The sequence below is a fragment of the Pygoscelis adeliae genome, unplaced genomic scaffold, assembly GCF_000699105.1.
Source record: "Pygoscelis adeliae isolate BGI_AS28 unplaced genomic scaffold, ASM69910v1 Scaffold1, whole genome shotgun sequence".
Taxonomy (NCBI): Eukaryota; Metazoa; Chordata; class Aves; order Sphenisciformes; family Spheniscidae; genus Pygoscelis; species Pygoscelis adeliae.
The window spans coordinates 3,189,273-3,208,204 of NW_008824051.1; the positions used below are offsets into that span (position 1 = coordinate 3,189,273).

The following is an 18,932-nucleotide window of genomic DNA, read 5'->3' on the forward strand; positions in this document are numbered from 1 at the left end:
TTGAGAGTCAAAATTAGCATACGGTGTACAGCTTTGTCCTCCAGTAGCTTAAAACATTTTGGTTTATTTGTCTCTAGCCAAACATAGAAAGCCCTGAGGTCCAGTAACGTGGACCCAGTATTTGTGTTCATGCAAGCATACAATATATTGGCCATTTGGCTTTATGAACATACCTTGTGTGGTGTCTAAGGAGGAGTAATGGTTTTCCATTTAGACTGTGGAGTCTACTGCTTAATAATAAATACACTCCTGACATTGTTAAATGATAGCCTGCTTCTAATAAACCCCATGCTGATCCGTGTGTTGGTTAGAGTGGGTAATTCATCTTTCTGGGCTGTTAAAACTTTAGCTGGGATTATAAAGACAACATGAATCAGGCACGATCAGCATGTCCCCTGCTGGTTTGCTCATTTTCTCCCCATAACAAAATACCGGGTAGTTTTCTCTTCGCGTTGCAGATCTTGTTATTAGTTGATTTCATTATTAATCACTCCTAAGGCTTGGGAGGCCTTACATAAGGGAGGCATGTACGTAAGGGATCCACATGTTATACAGCAAAAGACTAGTATACTTTCATGCTCACACTTCTCCCAGGCTACTTGGTATCAAGTTGTAGTCCCTTTGTGTTACTGAGTAAAGAGCCTGCAGCCACACTCTGACTCCACAAGAATGATCCGAGTGCTCCAATTTTTTCCTTGATTTGCTACCAGAAAGAAAGAAAGAAGAGAAATAAAGGGGGGGGGGGATCATATTATCCTCAAATCTAATCATGGCCTCAATAGCTCCTGAGGATTTGGCTTTATGAAGTGGCTTATAAAAGCCATCCTTGTCATTGCGCCCACTAATGTACCCTTTGGTCTCAAGTGCTGATAAGGGCTTGTTTGAGTCATTTAAAATTAGCTGATAATATGCTGATAAGTAGGCTGCAGGATGCACCAGACAGCCAAGTGCCCTAGGAACAACGTGCAACTGCCTAAACAGACCTGGCTTCTCGCTCCATCAGGGTCTCACCAAAGGTAATGGGGCTCCCACTGTCTCCGCTGAGGTTGGCATCGGTCCCCCCAGGAGCAGGCATGTCATACCAGGAAGGTATAGCGTACTCAGGGCACGCACAGCTCGCCACCAGTGATCCTCCATAAGCTATCACTGTAAGCCTGGGGAGATAGGGCTCCCCAGGCCCCAGCACAGCCCTGCATACTGGAACACACAGGACACATGATTTAGAAAGCGGAGCTTTTAACTCCCCATTGCCTCACATTAAAACAGCTCAAAGCTGAACCTTTTAAATCACAGACTGGGTAGCGCGTAGTCCCCTTGCACCCATCCACCCACAGCTGCTACTATTATTATTAACCACAAAAAGTTGAAGTCAGGTTAAGGACATGTTATTTTTCTTTCCCTGATCCAGTTACTTCCTACAAAATCCAGCTAAGGCACCCTGAATTTTTCCCTTTCCCTTCTGGATGCTTACACTCTCAGGCACCTTTTGACAACTACCATTAATTATCATGGTACATCAATATGGGACCTTTCATTTCCGCAGCTGCATACAGGCAAACCAACAGAAGATTTGCTTTCTGCCACCAAAGGCAACAAGCTCAGCTGTGAACGTCACCCTGTCCCCTGCAGAACAACCAGTGCCTGCCCCAGGCCTGGTCAGCCAGGGTCTTTTTCCCTGTTGTCTCGGGGAGAACCTGAGTTGGCATCTATTGCTAGGAGTCCATCTGCTCCTGACTGGGGATAACTTCTCAGTGTTCATGAGCCAAACTCTTCAGCCCAGCACTGACACCCCTGCCAGGGGAAAAAGGCAATGCAGGACCCACAAAACATACCCAGTCTTGGCACAACTGGAGCTGGCATCTTTGGGCTGAGGGAAGAGGGGGAATGACTCCAGACAGGAGTTGCACTGCAAATACACCTATATCTCCAGTAACAAAGTAGTGTCCCAAGCCCTGATGCCTCTTAGATATCCTAAAAATTAGATGTTAACACACATCAGGAAAACCTATTATGAAAGACCAAGAGAGATGGAGAGGAGGGAGGGAGGGAAAGGTGGTGGTGTTGTGTTGTTTTGGTGTGTCCCACCCCCACCACTGCTTTTCCCTTTAAAGCATACTCTCTGTTTTGCTGTTTTCCGTAGGTTGGCTGCCAGAGTGTCTGAACAGACAGGCACCAGCTGAGGACCAGACTGGAAGGACAGAATCGGCCAGAGGCGGGGAGAAGAGAGATACAAGACACTGAATCTATCCAGAGAGAAAAGCAAGCTGCATGCGTGAGCCTCCAGAGCCACCGCTTACCTGGCAGCCTAGGTAGAACCTCACAGACCAGCTTGCTGCCTCCTGAAGGCAGGGGGAGCAGCCTAGCATCTTATTTGCAAGGCAAGTCCCTCAAAGCAGATAGAGCTGCCTCACTTGCCCTGGTAATATGCTCTGGGTTACACCACCAGGCCTCATGAGTCTCTGTAGTATGACTGGGAAATATGCTACACCTGTCCTGAATTAGAGTAGATAAATTTATCTCATTTCAGAGCCAACTCACGGATGGGTAGAGATCAGATCAGCTGTAAGAAATTCCTTTTATTGTGCAACTTGTTATTCACAGTAAGGTGAAAATGGCTTCAAAGGTGACCCCATGCACTCTGAGGGATATCTTCTTATATCTAATGTAGTTTATACAAACCAAATTGGTTTTTGCTTCAAACATCTCTCCGCAGCAGAAAATCAATTTCAAGATGCAACGGCTGTGATCTTTCAAGCTAAGGATCTATTGCAAACATGCTAAGTGTTTGGCAATGCAAAGCTGCAGAGAGAGGAGAAGTAATGCACATTATCAACATATGTGCCGTGTCCAAATCAAGTTTTCACTTCCAAGTCAATGAATAATCCACTGCCACTCTAACAAGTTTCACTAACAGAAGCAAAAATATGTAGTGACCAGATAAGCAAATTTGTTTTAACCCCTACAGCATTCTGGGGCAGCCATTTTAAGCCACTGGATCAGTTATCAGTCAAAATAAAAAACCCTGAAAGTGCAGGGTGTTCACCTGAGATCCACCCAGGCTCTCTGCACCCCTGGGAGCAGGCGTTTTCATCCTCAGGTGATTTGTAACATCCGTGGTTACTCCCCAGTCTCACCCGACCTGCTGCAGGCAGCAGCCTCACAGCTCCACAACTTACTGTGCATCTTGTGAACTCACCCCCCTTGCAACTCCATCAGCTTATGTGTCAGTCAGATTACCTGCAACTGCTTCCCACCACTGCCAAATCTCCAGGAAAACTCCCTTTCACCTCAGCTTGTGCACAACCCTCCCTAGCTCAACTCTCCAAGGATGAGTAAGAAGGTGAAAGCAGCCTCAGGATGAGGATTAGGAGCACTCCCTTCCAACACTGCATGCTCTTCTGCTTTGCGTGAAATGATCGTTGCTGTGCATCCTCCTCTGTCTGATGATAGCTGTGTCCTTATTGTCAGTGGCCCCAGGCAGCTAAAGTCCAGTAAAACTTGTAATAGCTATCTAAATTGCATTGGCTTAGCCCAAGAGAGTCAGAGTTAATGTTAGTAATACCCTTGGATCAGGTTGTGACTGCATGTACTGTTTGGGTCTGACTCTGCGTTTAGAGAAAACAATAATCTCTGCTAGAGAAAATAGCCTGGATGTCCATGGGAGTGATCCAGGAATTGTCAGCAATATCAGAATTCATGAAAACTGCTCAAAGTGCGTCTAACACAGATTCCTCTAAAACCACTTCAAATGCAAGAACAGCATTACAGTACCAGCATGCTGACCTCCATTAAAATAGGTTCAGGCAACTTCTCCAAAGCTGAGAGGAGGAGGCATGGCATTGTATCTTTCTGCTGCAGAGACACACAGACAGATACGTGGATCATTATGTGTCTCCATGGTCAGAGTTAGTTGGGAGCATGTAGCGTGTGTTTAATACCTGACATGAGCATGGCTGCTCTGAAGGACCACAGGAGCACTGCAGAGTCGCATGCTCTTTTCAGTAAGAAAACCGAGGACTGGGGGGACTTTGGTGCTGTGTTACAAACCTGACCCCATGGTGTAGCTCTGAGTCACTGGGACTGAATTTGCAGCTTACTCAGACAAAGCACAGCCGCTCCAGCCCACGGTCAGGAGGTCACGCTGCCAGTTTGCAGAGAGCCCTGCTGCAGCATTAAGGCGCCTCGTGCGCTCCGAGCATCCTGGCAGAGGACTCCCTGCTGCAGCAGAGACAGCTGCTACCCTACAGGGAAAGCAACCCTCTCCCTCACACAGGGTAGAACTAAGAAATTTTAAAACTAGGAAGACTTGTATCAACTTGACCTTTAGATGGGAGTTTGCTTCTTCCCACTTCTCTCAGTTTGAGTGGTGGGAACAGGCTAGCCAGGACACTTCTGTCTGTAATCAGCTCACAGCCCAAGGTAGGAAAGCTTGGGTCGCAGAAACTACAGGAAAAAGTATGTTTACAATCAGTAAATTTGTTCACACTGAAGATCTCTTTTTTCCCACCCTTCTCTTAAAAATAACCCTAAACACATTTCTACTGGCTTGCAGACTCCAAAACCTTTCAGCCTGGGAACAGTCCTGATTTTGCAATATCCTTCTTTTATTACGTGTATCAGGTTACATATAAGCTTTCAAAGCTCCTTTTTGTCTCCCTTTTTTTTTCCTCGTTGGTTGGTTGGTTGGTTGGTTGGTTGGTTAGTTGGTTTTACAACCAAATTTAACCCTGTACAGTAGCAATGTCTTGTCTGGACACTTCTTTCACATAAATCACAGGAAAATAAGAGACAACAGTCATTGCGATGGGCAGTTGATAGATAATTGCTAGACAAACACTTATGCAAAACCCAACCTTGAAACTCAGTAATTTTTTCTTTTGTACATCACACACAACCAGCTTGGATTTCCTTAGTGCCCAAGTAATACCAGAGAAAACAAAACAGCCCCCTACACCACAAAAGCAGCATTCTTACCTGCAAATTTATATGTTGCTTTTCGTCAGCTCTATGCTAAAATGCACCTCAACTCGAAACTTAATTAGACTCAATTGGAGAGGTAGTAGCTTGTAACAGGTTTTTATTCTTACAGGGTTCTGAAGGCACTTCCAGTGAGTAACAGAACAGTGGACATATGGAAAACATCCATAAACCTGGAATAATTCCACTGGATTTTAGCCCTTAAGTCTCAATGTAAGCTGGACACCCGTACCAGACTTCCTTAAACTCTTCAGCCATCTAAAGCAGCCGCATAATATTAAAACTGGAGCTGGACTGATCGTTTGACATTAATTTAGCCAGAACATTAATGAGCTACAGTTTCTTCTGCCGCTTGTATGTTGATCCTCAGTGGTTTGTAATCTGCTTGATTTTGCTTTCTTTACCAGTTCCACAAACAATTCTAGCCCATAGTTTTTCACTAAAGCTTTTAAGATTTGAAATTTGAGCAGCGCAGATCCTATTACACAATTGTGATCAGAGTCCAAGCCGTGAAGAATACCAGCCAGCTACACTGCAGATCCTGGTTTGCTTAGGGCAGCGTGGTGGGTTGACCCTAGCTGGCAGCTAAGCCCCTACCCAGTCACTCACTCACTCCCCCCAAACAGGATGGGAGAAAGAATCGGAAGGGCAAAAGTGAGAAAAACTTGTTGGTCAAGATAAAGTGAGTTTAATAAGTGAAGGAAAAGGAAAAAAAACCAAACAAACAAGTAATGCAAAGGCAGTCACTCACCACCTGCAGACTGATGCCCAGCCAGTCTCCAAGCAACACCTACTGTGGAAAAACTACCCCCCCCAGTTTTATTGCTGAGCTTGACGTTATATGGTATAGGAGATCTCTTTGGCCAGTTTGGGTCAGCTGTCCCGGCTGTGTCCCCTCCCAGCCTCTTGCCCAACCCCAGCCTACTCACTGGGGCAGCAGAATGAGAGATGGCGAAGGCCTTGACACTGTGCAAGCACAACAATAACTAAAACGTTGTTGTGTGTTATCAACACTGTCACCAGTCTAAAACACAGCACCATACAGGCTGCTATGAGGAAAATTAACTCCATCCAAACCAGACCCTGTACAGGCAGATAATAAGGGACCATGGGGCTAACTCCAGACACTGCCAGTCCATTGCCAGACCAGTACTGCTGGTATTCCATGCAACAAAACCTAATATTTGGCTTTCTCTCTGTTCAAAACATTCAGTCTTCACTAAAAGTTTGGGAAACTGAGGCAGGGAAATTAAGCTATCCCAAGTTGCTCCTAGAAGCAGAAGGGATTAGCACTCAGAGCTGGTGCTTGTCTTGAACCACAGTCCTCCAGTCTTCATCCACCAGCCCCATTTTCCTGTTGCCTCACTGGATAATCAAAGATCTTTGAATTCAGGAAACATGGGTCTCCTTCAGGAGGGAAGGGGAAGGTTAAGGTGCTTTTTTGTTTTTTTTGCATCACTTTGGTTGGATCTTTAAAAGGCAGTAGTAGTTCTAGCCCTAAGTTTCCTGTTCTGAATCTAATTTTCCCAAGGCAGAAGAAGTGACTTACCTGGAGATCATAAAGGCTGTCACAAAGCTCAACAGCCAGGATTAGAACCATCTTTCCTACTTTATCTTCTGTTCTTTCAAGTCAGTGCAAAATGTTACCAAAAAGCATTACTACCAAATGACATTAGGGCTTAAGAGGTATAGGCATAGGAGCCCATCTAGATACGCCTATCAATGTCACGTGTATCTGTTCACAGCACGATAATAAATGTCTAGGCAAGTAACAAACACAAAGCGAAAAAGGTTAATCTGTCTCTGGTGTATTTTAATAAGTGAAATAAACCTAAAGGTGCGAGTTGGATTTCAGCAGCAGTTAACCCTTCCCCTGACACGATGCATGGTCTCTTTGCGGGGATGCTAAGCAGAAGATTTGCTAAATGCCATATTGGGGCTAACTCTGGGGACTGCCAGTCCATTGCCTGCTTACATAAAGCTTCCCAGGAGTCACGCTGATACCCTCAGGCTTCTCCGAAAACACTGCTGAGCCATAGGGCTAATCTCATTTCTTGGACCATGAAACAAGCTGCAGTCTAAGGGTTACGGCTGATGGATGCATGAGACACTATCACCAGTTTGCTGGGTGGCTGCTGCTCCCTGGGTCTGTTGGGTACTTGGTGGCTTTTGGGCCTGCAAGAGACTTAGCTGAATGATGCTACTCACTTGTAGGGGACACCATGCCTGATGTTACCTTCCCCACTGCCTGCCTTCCATCGCCCCCGAACAAGTTCACAGTGATCACCATAGCGCGTGTTTTGGAATAGGAGGGGTTTGATATAGCTTTTGGGTTTCACAAAGTGCAAGAGAGCTGAAAAGTTGGTCAAACAACCTATTTTATGTATTCTATTCCTAGAATACATCCCTGCAGGTCCCATGGGTCTGTGTGCTCAAGCACACACATGTGTAGTGAGGTAGCGTTTCTGCTAAGGCAAAGAAGAGCATTACCTGTTTAGGGAGCTTTGGCTGTCAGCAGAATGGACAGTTTTGGCTTAGGTGGAAAATAATAAAGCTATACGTCTGAGGTCCTGATCAGAGCGTACCCACCGGATACTGGCCTTTAAAACTGATGCCAAGTTGTTCACCTATTTGAATTGTCAGAATCGAAGTGCCAGCAGCTGGGCAGTCCCAGGCTGCAGGCGCAGTACATGTGTGAACATGTGAAGCAGCAAGCTCTTGGGAGCTGCTTTCCCATGTGAGCACTAGACAGGGAATTATTACCACTTGCCTGTCACCACCAGTGTGAAAAGCAGGTGTGATAGTTCCCGGTTCAATTAAACAGAAGGAGCCCAAAGTCACTACCCTTCTTTGTGAAGTGGGTCCATTCCATTCTAAGTGCTTCCCTTTGTTTCCTGCGCCACGTGGTGATATGGAAACAATGCCATCTCCCACCATGAAATGACAGCTTGCTCCAGCCCTTTCGTAACAGAAGCCCTTGAGGTTTGCACCAAGGGAGCTTGATTAGGTAGTCATCACTGCAGCACACGGAAAGCATTTATACCCTGCAACATTTTGTAAATAAAGAGTTATACTGGTTCTGCCTCTAAAGCCAGGGAGATTTACACATATGTCTTTCTCCCAGCACTGAGGGAGGAGAAACTGAGGCAGTAAAATTCTGAAAGCCAGCAATTTATTCAAGAAGGGATGCTGAGAGCACTTGAAGGCTCAAAGCTTGTGGTATTTTACCTATAGTTTGCAGCACAGAGAACAAAGGATGTTTCATTAAACCCTAGCATTTTTAGAGACACAATCTGTATTTTTTTCAAGTCACATTGATGGTCTTGCAAAAGTTTTCTTCAAAAGTTGTTATTACACAAGAGCTGTACGCGCAGCTCTTGGTGATTCACTGCCTGTTACCCGTTGCTGTAGTGGGAGCTGCTCCAAAGGGCCAGATAGAAAAGGACTTTCCAGTTCTCTCCTATTCCTAAGACCTCTTCTGAGGTCTTCTGACCCATTCTCCTTTGGCAGCCACCTCACTCCCACATAGCTATTGCACCTGACATGACCTCTGGTTAATAACTTATCTCCAAAACCTGAAGAAATCATTTGTGCCAAGTCTGCCTACACTGAATGACTTTGGGAGAAAGGTACTTTGTGACCCATGATTCCCTGCTCACAGGTGTGACCGAGGGAATCCCAAACTTTTTCTTCAGTACTTCACGTCTTGGGCTACAAGATACCTGGGAAGCAAAACCAGGTAATATCCCTTTTCTTTTCTCAGAGCAGCCTCTAGTTTTAATTACCTCCTCTATTCCTTTGGTAGCAGCAGTTCATGGGAGTTCCCTCTTCTGTAGCCGGGAAATTGGGAAACACAAATATGACACAATTACCTTCAATTACCAAAATATTACTTTTATGGGAGAAAAGTGAAAATTTTGACTTATTCCAGATCTGAAGCAGTGAGAGACACATAGTGAGATTGTAGGGGAGTTTTCAGTGACCGAGGCTCACCCATGGCCTTCAGAGAGGAGAAATAATCATGTTACTGCCTTTTCTCCCAGCTTCACAGTGGTTTGTATCCTTTAATCTCACACACTGAATCCTCTGTTTGCTTGGGCTTTGGAGATTCAACAACCCCCATGTGCAGTTAGCACACAGCAGGACTCCCCCATTACTTGCTGGTTTGATCCTCGCCACAGCCATAAATGACTGCCCTGCCTCTGTATACAAAACATGTACGTGGATCAGATACAAATTCAAACGTGCAACACAGCTCCACCCACGCTGTCTGCAGAAGACAAACTCATCCACAGCAGTGAAAAGTGCAAAGATAACTCAGTGTTTTCCACTTGGTCCCAGGTGATGTTTCTTAGCATCCCTTGGCACATCCCTCCTTGCACACCTGCCTCACCCCCCAAAAGCTATCAAAATGCTTGTTTTGCTGAGTCCAAGTCTTGTTTTGGTCTCCAAGGCTCTTCCACCTGTGTTTCCAGAGAGATTAATAAATACTGTGCACACCAAACTTCTGTAGGGCCCATCACAGGAGCCCCGGTATCCCTCTAAAACATTTAAAGTTTGTTTTTTTGCCATCCATTCTCTTTGAATGTATGACCGCCAACAGGCCAATAATGGCTACATGCCTTGCAGACAACATCCGTTGTTCAACCTGGAGCGCCATGTCCTTATTTTTATTTGAATGATTCTTCTCCTGTCCCATAATACACAAGGACCCCCAATGGTTTTGCATTTGAGCTCCATCTGGTGCATCTTGGCTGCGTGTAGCAACATCTCAGTGCCCATCCCCGCTGTGTAAGTCCTCAAGCAGGTCAAGACATCACCATGTCCCAGCGCTGACTCATGGCTGTGCTCTCGCAAGGGTTGATGACAAGCTCTTTGGTGCTCTCATTCGTGTCCCCAATCGTCTCAGTGTCCAAACAGAAGCGTGAAGCTACGTGTTCAATGTGTGACCCAACTTTACCCCATCGCTGAGGAGAGATAAACACGTGAGAGGAGAAACAGGGGTGAACAAGTTTCCTCCTCATTATGCTTTTACTATACTGTTCCAGCATCAAGAGGACAGTCGTCACTAAGCCTTTGCGGCCTGATACTGGGAAGTACAGGGTCCCCCAGCCCACACCCAGCAGAGCACACGCTGAGCGTTTCTCCCAGCACACTCATTTAAGCTCAGCCTCTGCCTGGCTTCAGGAAGATAGTATATTACTAACAGCTTTTTTCCCAGGTCACTGGTTCAAATGCCAGCTCGATGATTAACTGCAAAGAAATGTTAGCATCTGCTGGCCGACTGGCAGCCCGTGTGAACTAAATTGCCAGTTTTGGTTTGACTTCTGTAGATAAGTATCCAGATCACCACCCGCACTAATAGACATCAACACACTCATTTAAGAGACAAAGGGCCAAACAGGCCAGAATCTGTACTCCCAAATAGAAAGACTGTGCTTCCCAGAGGAAGTCAGAGCACACGGGCGATTTGATGTGCAGTAACACTATGCTGAAAGAAAGGGAACTTCAAAGAAAATGGGGGATCAATGAAAGGGCTCACCTGCTTGTTGTCACCTTCTTTGCAAGGTGACAGCAGCACCTGGGAACCGGGGAAGAGGGTGTACACAGACAAGCACAGCTGCTGCTGGCGGACTTGGTAGTTGTATGTGTACGTCCATTCCTGCAAAGAGGAAGAAAAAGAAAGGAGGTGAGAGATCAGGGTTGATTCTTGGTATTCTTCTACCTGGAAAGCAAACACTTTAGCTTGGATCCTGCCCCCTCGGAAACCAAGCACAAACCTCACTGACTTCAAGAGGCACCAGGACAGGTCACTGGGACGTTTCAAGCCTCCTCAAAACTGCAGCTGTCATTGGGGGACTGTATGTACCAAAGAAAATATCTACAAAAGCTGCTGGAAGAAAATGGTTCACGAGGCAAAGGATTTCATAGCCAGAACTGGGCTGTGGTTGGGGAACAGGGGGATGGAAAAATGGCAAAAGAGGCAGAAATGTGCAACCACACAATGTGAAATCCTCTTTTTCTGAGGAAGAGCAGCAGAAATGCTTTGCGGCTAGCAGTGGGAGAGAAGAGGTGATATATAGCAAACGTTTGCAATTCCTGAGATTCTGTTCCTGAATATCACAAAAATCAGGAGTAAAGCTCCCCTTTATATCAAAGGAGCAGGACCGAACTCCAAACGTTTTCTTTACTGGTTTGCTATGACCACTGCTATTCCTGCTCCCCTGGGCTGTCCTGGAGGCTTTTTTCTCATGCTGCTTTTCACGTTCACCTGGTCTTTATCAGCTCCTCAGCTCAAGAAATAATCTTTGGGTGAGCAGAGACTCTTGGTCCTGTGTAAAGCTCTCTGGGATTATCATCTTTTCCACCCATGGATGTTTTTCTTGGGAGAAAACCAGAAGAGGCTGATAGTTTGACCAGGATTTCCAAATGTACTGGACAAAGCATCGTGTATGTACAGATACACTGCTTAGCCCAGTAGTATTTCACAGTTTATTCCAATGTTTATTCCAATTGAACGTTTTCTGTCATTCACCTGTACTCGTATTACCCAAGAGCACCTCCTGAGGATCTAAGACTGTCCAGGCAGGGATGTCTCCCTGCTATTTGTGCGTGGACCCAAGCAGACAAGAGCTGCTTTGGCTTATGGGAAACCACAAACCATGCTTTTTACATAACCCGAGAGTGACTTCTGGAACAAGTTTTTTGCTTATAACTTTGTGAGAGTATTAACTTTAAAATTAGGGCTTGAAGGGGTTTCTGAGGGCCTCTAGCCAGGGTGCAAAGCAGGATCAACTCCTGCTGTGTAAACAGCTCTGAGATAGTAGTCAGGCAAGCAGCAGTGGGAGCAAATGGAAAGCAGGTTGCTGAGCCATGGCAGGGCAGGTGAGCAGGACTGGAGGACAAACAGCAGACTGGCTTCACTAGCAGAGGGCAATAACCACACTGGAGAGAGCAAGGCCAGGGAGCACGAGGGTTTCCGCAATAGGCTCCAAGAGCCAAGGCAAATGCTTTGACAGGCTATGAGAAAAAGCTGCTGTGAAAGAAAAGGTGCAGAGAGAAAGCAAAACAGTTGAGACTGTAAATACGGTGGAGTCAGAGCTCCAGGAGGAGTGAGGTGAGCAGGGGTGTTGGCAATGGAGGGGAAGGCAGTGCTCAAACGCGTGGCAGTTTAGGCTGGGTCTGGAAAAATGAAGGTTAAAAGGTGCTCCTGGGAGGCTGCAACCCTTTCTGAGTGCCGGAGGGGGAAGTAAAGAATGGCTGTCCTGATCTCAGAGGTGGGATGCCTGCAGATCCCCCTGACTTTGAATGGTGGAGGCTTTGGGTTGCATTAGCATGAGTTATTAGAGCAGGGAAACACATCCACGCCTTTGGTATTTGTCACCGTCAGCAGCTTTAACTCCTCTCCCTGACTTCAAAACAGACAGCTACAGGCATTTAATTCCTGGGAATATAAATCCCACTTAATTCAGGTTCTTAGGCACCTGGAAGGGAAAACACGCTTTTGCACAGCAGACCCAGATCCACAAGGACTTCACACTGCGATCCTCACACCCCACATTTCTCAGCCTACTACTCCCCACCAGCTAATGGAAATCAAACCTGGCTTTCTGAACAGCCCGCCCACAGGCTTCTCGGCGAGTGCTCCCCAGGATTTCGGCACATAACAAGCATTAATTTTCAAAGCCGTAGTCTGCATTCAAAGGGCCTCCTGGCAACTACTTCTTTGTCAGACGGAGCAGAATTTACCTGATCCTACAGTGAACATGTTCCAGACATCCCAACCATGCACATTGTCAGCTGTTGTGTAAACTACCAGCCTGGGAAATCAGGTGCCAAATTAGTCCTGCATCTGTGAAGAATCAAGCCCTACGGGGCAAGCTCCAACACCTGTTCTTGGTGCTCGTGCTGCTACAAGCTGCTTTGAAAACCGGCTTTACATTTTTAACCAATTGTTCATCATTTTAGCTCAAGACAGGGCTGAAGCTGCATCCGTGAGGCTCCTCAGCAGCAGCAAGTTAATCCTGTAACTGAGGTATATGTTGAATCCCCCAACTAACTCAGGCCATGGGACTTTTTTTGTTTGTTTGTTTTGAGCTCTTAACCTCCTTGCTTCACTGAGGCACCTCATGGAGGACTGCTCCTCCCAGAGGTTCTCCATGCTTTTCTTCCAGGCCAGGCTCTGTTCAAGCCTTCCCAATATTCACATCCTGTCAAGGTAGGACCATCCTCTCATTCAGCAAAGCGCTATCATAGGACAGACAGGGTGGTGATAACCATCTCTCCTAAGCTGTTGTTCATCATAAGAAATGAGGCCTTCAGAGCTAGATATATGCATCAGTTCGATAGCTGACATTGGATTCTCACCTCTTGCCCCCAGGCTGTCCTGCTACTATCTTTATCTAAACTGACAGATTTTCACATGGCTCTTCTATTTTGGCAGAATGGCTTTTTATGGAAGCCAGTCCTGTTGAAAATGTTTTATCCAGTTCTAATCATGTCTTGTCTCTTTTCAGCCCTAGATGAAAGCCAGAGAAAATGGCAGAAAATGAAGAAATTCGGGGGGAGGGGAGGAAGTCACTTGAACACCACAGAATCCATTAAAAGCTTTGAGTTAAAATACAGGCAAATAGCCATGCAAATTTTTATCTTACCCCATCTCTTCCCTTATTTGTATCAGCTGGGATGAAAATTGCTGCTTTTTTTCTCATGGGAAACTACTTTACTTTATCTTCTAAACCCTGGCACACTGAGCACTCACGTGGCCAGCACAGCAGTAACAACAGCAGAGCTTCACACCCTGGAGGTTGTGGTGAACGGGGCAGCCCAGGGTACTCCTATGAAGAGAGACCTTCAAGGAGCTAACATGGCTTCAGGGCTGCAGACTGACCTGAAGAGATGCCAACGGGGTTTAGAGCTGACCCTGGCACCAAGGAAAAACAGACATACGAGGTGAAACTGAGATCGAGATTTCCTGCCTTTTCAAAGACAAAGCAGCTCCTGATGAAGTAGTGGTGGAGCAAGGAGGAAGAGGGTGGACTGGGTGAGCAGAGTGACCAGCTGCGCACCACAACCAGCAGTCCCCTTCCTCCAAAGCCTCGGATAACACTAACCCCCATCTGAGGCTTGCAACTATTTTTCAAGGCTTCAGCGTTATTTGAGCAGGTATCTGTCACTGTTACTCAGCATCATTGTGAATTAAGGAAATTATTTTAAAATGTGACCTTCGGCTTGGCGCAGCCTGGCTGGCAGAAGGAGAAAGGAGCCCCTCAGCCTAGCAAGGAGCAGCCCCATGGGAGCCCAGCGTTACGTGACAGAGCTGTACATGCTCTGCTGCTGAGCAAGAGGTCAGCCGTACCCTAAAGCCGGGGTAGCAGCTAGCAAAAAATGTTTCTGAAGAAGCTGGGAACAACCTCAGCCCTCAATTATCTTTTTAAAATCACAGGGAAGGATTTCCCAAGGCACGTGACTGCATGGGTCACCTAAGGATACCAAAGTGCTTCACTCATCTAAAAGCCCTGGGATGCAACTAGCACTTACACACACCTCAGGAGAGGGAAAGCAAAGTATAAAAGGTGCCCATGGCAGACGGGGTGCAGAGGTGACACTGCTGCCAGCCAGCCCCTCTGCTCGGCCAGCTCAGCCCGGCTCCCGCAGCTCCAGCCGGCCTGCAGCTGGGGCAGGACGTGCCCATGGAGGAGAAGAACGAAGACTTTTGAGGGGAGGAAGGTCAGAAGAGAACTTCTATGGCTGAGATGTCTCAGGAGGGACACTGTCAGGTTAGTTTGGATAGATGCTAAATGTTCTCCCAAGAAAGTGCAAATCTAGTCAGCCCCCAGAGGTCCTCGAGCCAACTGGGGTAAGCTTCAGTGCCGCATCAGGCAGATTATCACATTGCATTTCCTTCACAATGGGAGTCAAGGACATGCCATTCAAATGCAACGGCAGCCAGTCAGCTCCAAGGCCCAGATATTTTGGGATGCAGGCCAGGGAAATGGATGCTGCAACCTTCCCGCTCTTTCCTCACTTGTCTAGAAGATGACTAAGTTTACACTCATCTTGCGGCTATTGCTTACATGTATGTGAGTATCTAGGCTGAAGAGTTTTCTGCTTTTTTATCTGAAGTACGTCAGGTTTCATGGAACTGCTAATGATTAATGGTTTATTAAATAAATCCCAGAGTCAGATGTCTATTCCAAAGATGTATATACTAATATCAACTGACACTTAATTTGAAAAGAAAAACCAATCACTCACATTTTCATCAGATAGACCAGGGCAAAATTATGATCAATTATTTTCCCTCAGATGCACTTCTCTTGTGAAAAACTATATCCATCATTTCATTTAGCAAATGAGACGCAAATAAGAGTACCAAGGCTCCGGTGGGCAGGAGTGCAGGCAGAGCCTGCTGTGCCCTGGGGATGGGCAGCACTGCATAAAGATCCAGTGGCATAAAAATGCCAGTCACTCTCTCAAGAGCAGGTCCCTCTGAGAGCCACTCCAGGGCACAGAGCCTGCCCTGACTGCTACCAGACCTTTTGGAGAGGGAAGGGCCAAGTGGATCCCAGGGATAAGACAGAGCTCTCCTACACAAAGATGAGGGGTCTTCTTGTGCCTCAGTGCCCCTTTTAGTAATTCAGGACTAACACCACATACCACCAGGGAGGCTTTGTGAGATCTGCTAGGGGTATAAATCTGATTTCACCACAGTCAGAATACTCTTCTCAGTTTACCCAAACTATGGATGTAGCTAGAGGGCTCACAACCTCCTTCCCCTGCACTACAGATAGAAAAAAAACTAAAATAAAGAGAATTGATTGCCATCTGACAGCTCCTGTTCCTCTCTCCTCAAACCATGGTGATGTATGACAGCTCAGATCTTCTCACACCTGGTGTCAGGACTTCATGCATGTAATGTTGGTAAAGGGCTTGGGGAGCCTAGTAGGGAGACAGCTACAGAATGGCAATCAAGCACCCAAATTAATGCTACTAACACCGATAATAAAGGATCTGGATGGCAGGATATTTCCATAGTACTTACTGAATGCCAGGAAAGCACAGCTTTGATTTAGCTAAGCCTATTTTTCAAATAAGGGTAATAATAGGGTAAACAAGATGTGACTTCAGTATGTTAAAAGTGAAGATTATTGCATATGAAATTAAGTAGCATTCAGGACTGCTGCATAATCTATCCTACACAGCCCGGTGACTATAACCCCCATGTCATCCACAAGTTCAGGTGGTCTTGTAACAATTGTGTAATTAAAATATAAGTTTCTATTCACAATGAAAATTTAAATATCCTGCTTTCATCTGAAATATTCTCCACGGGTAGAGGTAACAGAGAACTATCCTAGAAAGACAGAGAAAGATAAAAGGAAAAGGTTTTTCTCTATTTCTGCCTGCGTATTGAGTGTAGCTATTCAGCAATCTGTTTGCAGTGCATTTTTCTGTTCTGCTGCAGAGTTAGTCCTGGATGTGCACAAGAAATGGAGTTGCCATCCAGTGGGAAGTGTTGACCTATTGCAAACTGCTGCAGAATCAGAACGAGAAGTTGAAAAGTTTGTGGCATGAAAAATTCCAAAAATTTACTCCACAGAAATGTCAAAACAAAATGTGTTTGATGGGAATGAAACAATCCAACTTGTTGGCATGACATTTCTCATTTTAAAATATCACACCAAATTGATATTTCAGAAAGACCAATGCCATTTCATTTTGAAATGTTAGCTTGCAGCAGCATCTTCCATTCTGATTTTCCCAGATTTTCTTTAAAAACATCCAATTCATTGAAAGGTGCAATTGTCACTAAAGCATTTTTTTTCCTTCAGCAGAGTTGACCCTGCAAAACATGATGATCTGCTCTCATCAGCTCGCTTCTCTTGCTGTTTGTGTAAAAGTCCATGTAGCAGTGGAAGAAAGAAAAAGAATTCCCAAACCTGGAAACCAGTTAAACCGTAAGAACTGTAACTATGCGGTACTTGCAGTTATATTCGCTATATTTGCTGAACTGACTAAAATTCAAGTAGTCACTGTTGATGTTACCAGACTGTGAAGCAGATATTATTTTCCTGACTAAAGGCAGGCATGCAACTGCATGCGAAAGAGATGCACATAATGACATGCTTCATTTGCACATGCAAACCAGGGACATTTTCAGCAGCATCTCCAGGCTGGGCCTTTTATATGCATAGCTACCTGGTTTGAATGTGTAATCATGAGGGTTAAGGATGTACAGTCAAGTGGAAGCAAGCACACCATTACCTATTAAATTATTTCACGGCACCCCGAAGAAGCGAGTGATTGTTATCCTCCCTGTTTTATAGATGGGAACAGTGAGAGAACTTCCTGACATGCCCAAAATCACAAAGGGAGCCTGAAGCAAAGGCAGGTTTTGAAGCTGTGTCTTCAGGGTCTTGCTCCAGTGACTCCGCTGCAAAGCACATGTGCCTGCTCTTGGCTCTAACATTTCATAGAATATGCTTTTGAGAACATTGATTCATATGGCTTTTTCTCGTCTCAATGAGATTGAAAAAACTGAGATCATCCTCATTAAATTCTCACTAGTTTAATGGGCAATCTAATATTGACAGAATGCAGACTATGAAGTTATAAATATCATTGTGATTCAGTGCATTTTGAAAGAAATAAGGCTGAAAGATGAGAGGAAATTATAGTTCTCTTTGTCTTTTTCTGATCTCTGCAGATGAATGGCGCGTGGCGTTCCTGAGCAGCAGTAAGTGCTCGGCACAGGCTAGCACAGAAATAAGCGGTCCACCCTTTACTGTGGCTCCTGCACCAGTCCCTGCTGCTGCCCAGGGCCTCCACTGAGGTAAGGAGGACTTAGCGGGGTTTAACTACATGCTACCTTAGGAAAGGGCCTGGCAGAACGGGTAATCCTCCAACAGAGCTTTAGCAAACTTAGGAAACCACCTTGAACCTGCCCCAGAGCCTTCTCTCCAGCCAGCCTCATGGGGATAGGCAACACATCTTACCTGTGCCATTGCTGCCATGCCTTTGCTGCTGATGCAAGGATTTAAGCTCAGGACGGGGAACTCTTGGGCTTCAGACTTGTGTGACTCCAGGCAGCTCTGCCTTTGCCTGATCATCCCAGTCTGATAGAGCGATTCCTTGGGAATCCTGCGGGAGCAAGGTGAAAACAACATCCCTATTCCCCCAGGCACACAGAGTACTCAAAGGGAGGCTCAGTGGGGTAAGGAGGGTGCAGTCGCACCATTTCACCTTCAGAAAATGAGAGTGGCAAGATCTACTACAATACTGACCCACTGAGAGCAGTACATGGTCAGGGATGCTGCAGAAGCAGCACTCAGAGATGGATGGTCAGCCTTTCTACGAGGAAAAAATAAATAACACTGCACAAGGCAAACAGAGGAGGAAGGAATAGACTGTGAGCAGGCTGAAGGTCAGCCTTCAGCTTACAGGGGTGGGGAACTTTATAATAAACCACCACAGAGCCCTGGCATTCCCTGTGAATGCTGCTGGGCCATGCCACACATGGCAAAAAAGCAAGAAAACAGCTATAAATCATTTTCACACTGTGATTCTGCACTCAGCCATTGCACCAGCAGGTCCCTGGAGGTATCTCCAAAATATTTGCACCCTTTTTGAGGATGGTTCCTGATAGTGACTGGGGGAACGGATGCAATGGCTTCTGGAGTGATTTTAGTGATTAAAAGGGATTTCTGCATAAAAGCAACTGTGGAAGTGCATATTAAGCAAAGCATTAAGCTAGGAGTAAGGCAGAGCCACCTGAATACAGGTCATAAACTCCTAGAGTGGATGGTCTCACAACAGAGTAGTCTTGAGTATCACAGAACAGTGTGAAAGGACTGGAAATAGGTGCTTTTTTTGTAAGCAAGAGTCATTAAGTACTGAAACAACCCAGCAGAGGCTACAGTGGATTTTCCACCTTAGGATACTTTTGTAAGGAA

General features: G+C 45.8%; 1 protein-coding gene across 1 annotated transcript in view; it reads right to left on the bottom strand.

Annotated features, from left to right (window-relative positions):
* Positions 1-9,070: 9,070 nt before the first annotated feature.
* The window catches only part of GALNT14 (polypeptide N-acetylgalactosaminyltransferase 14), a 114,466-nt gene continuing 104,604 nt past the window's right edge, over positions 9,071-18,932 (bottom strand). The window contains exons 13-15 of the mRNA XM_009333688.1: positions 17,976-18,120; positions 10,520-10,639; positions 9,071-9,944 (exon numbers count right to left, since the gene is read on the bottom strand). Of these exons, the coding sequence (XP_009331963.1) occupies positions 9,786-9,944; positions 10,520-10,639; positions 17,976-18,120 (424 nt within the window). The 3' untranslated portion in view covers positions 9,071-9,785. The remainder of the gene's footprint in view (positions 9,945-10,519; positions 10,640-17,975; positions 18,121-18,932) is intronic.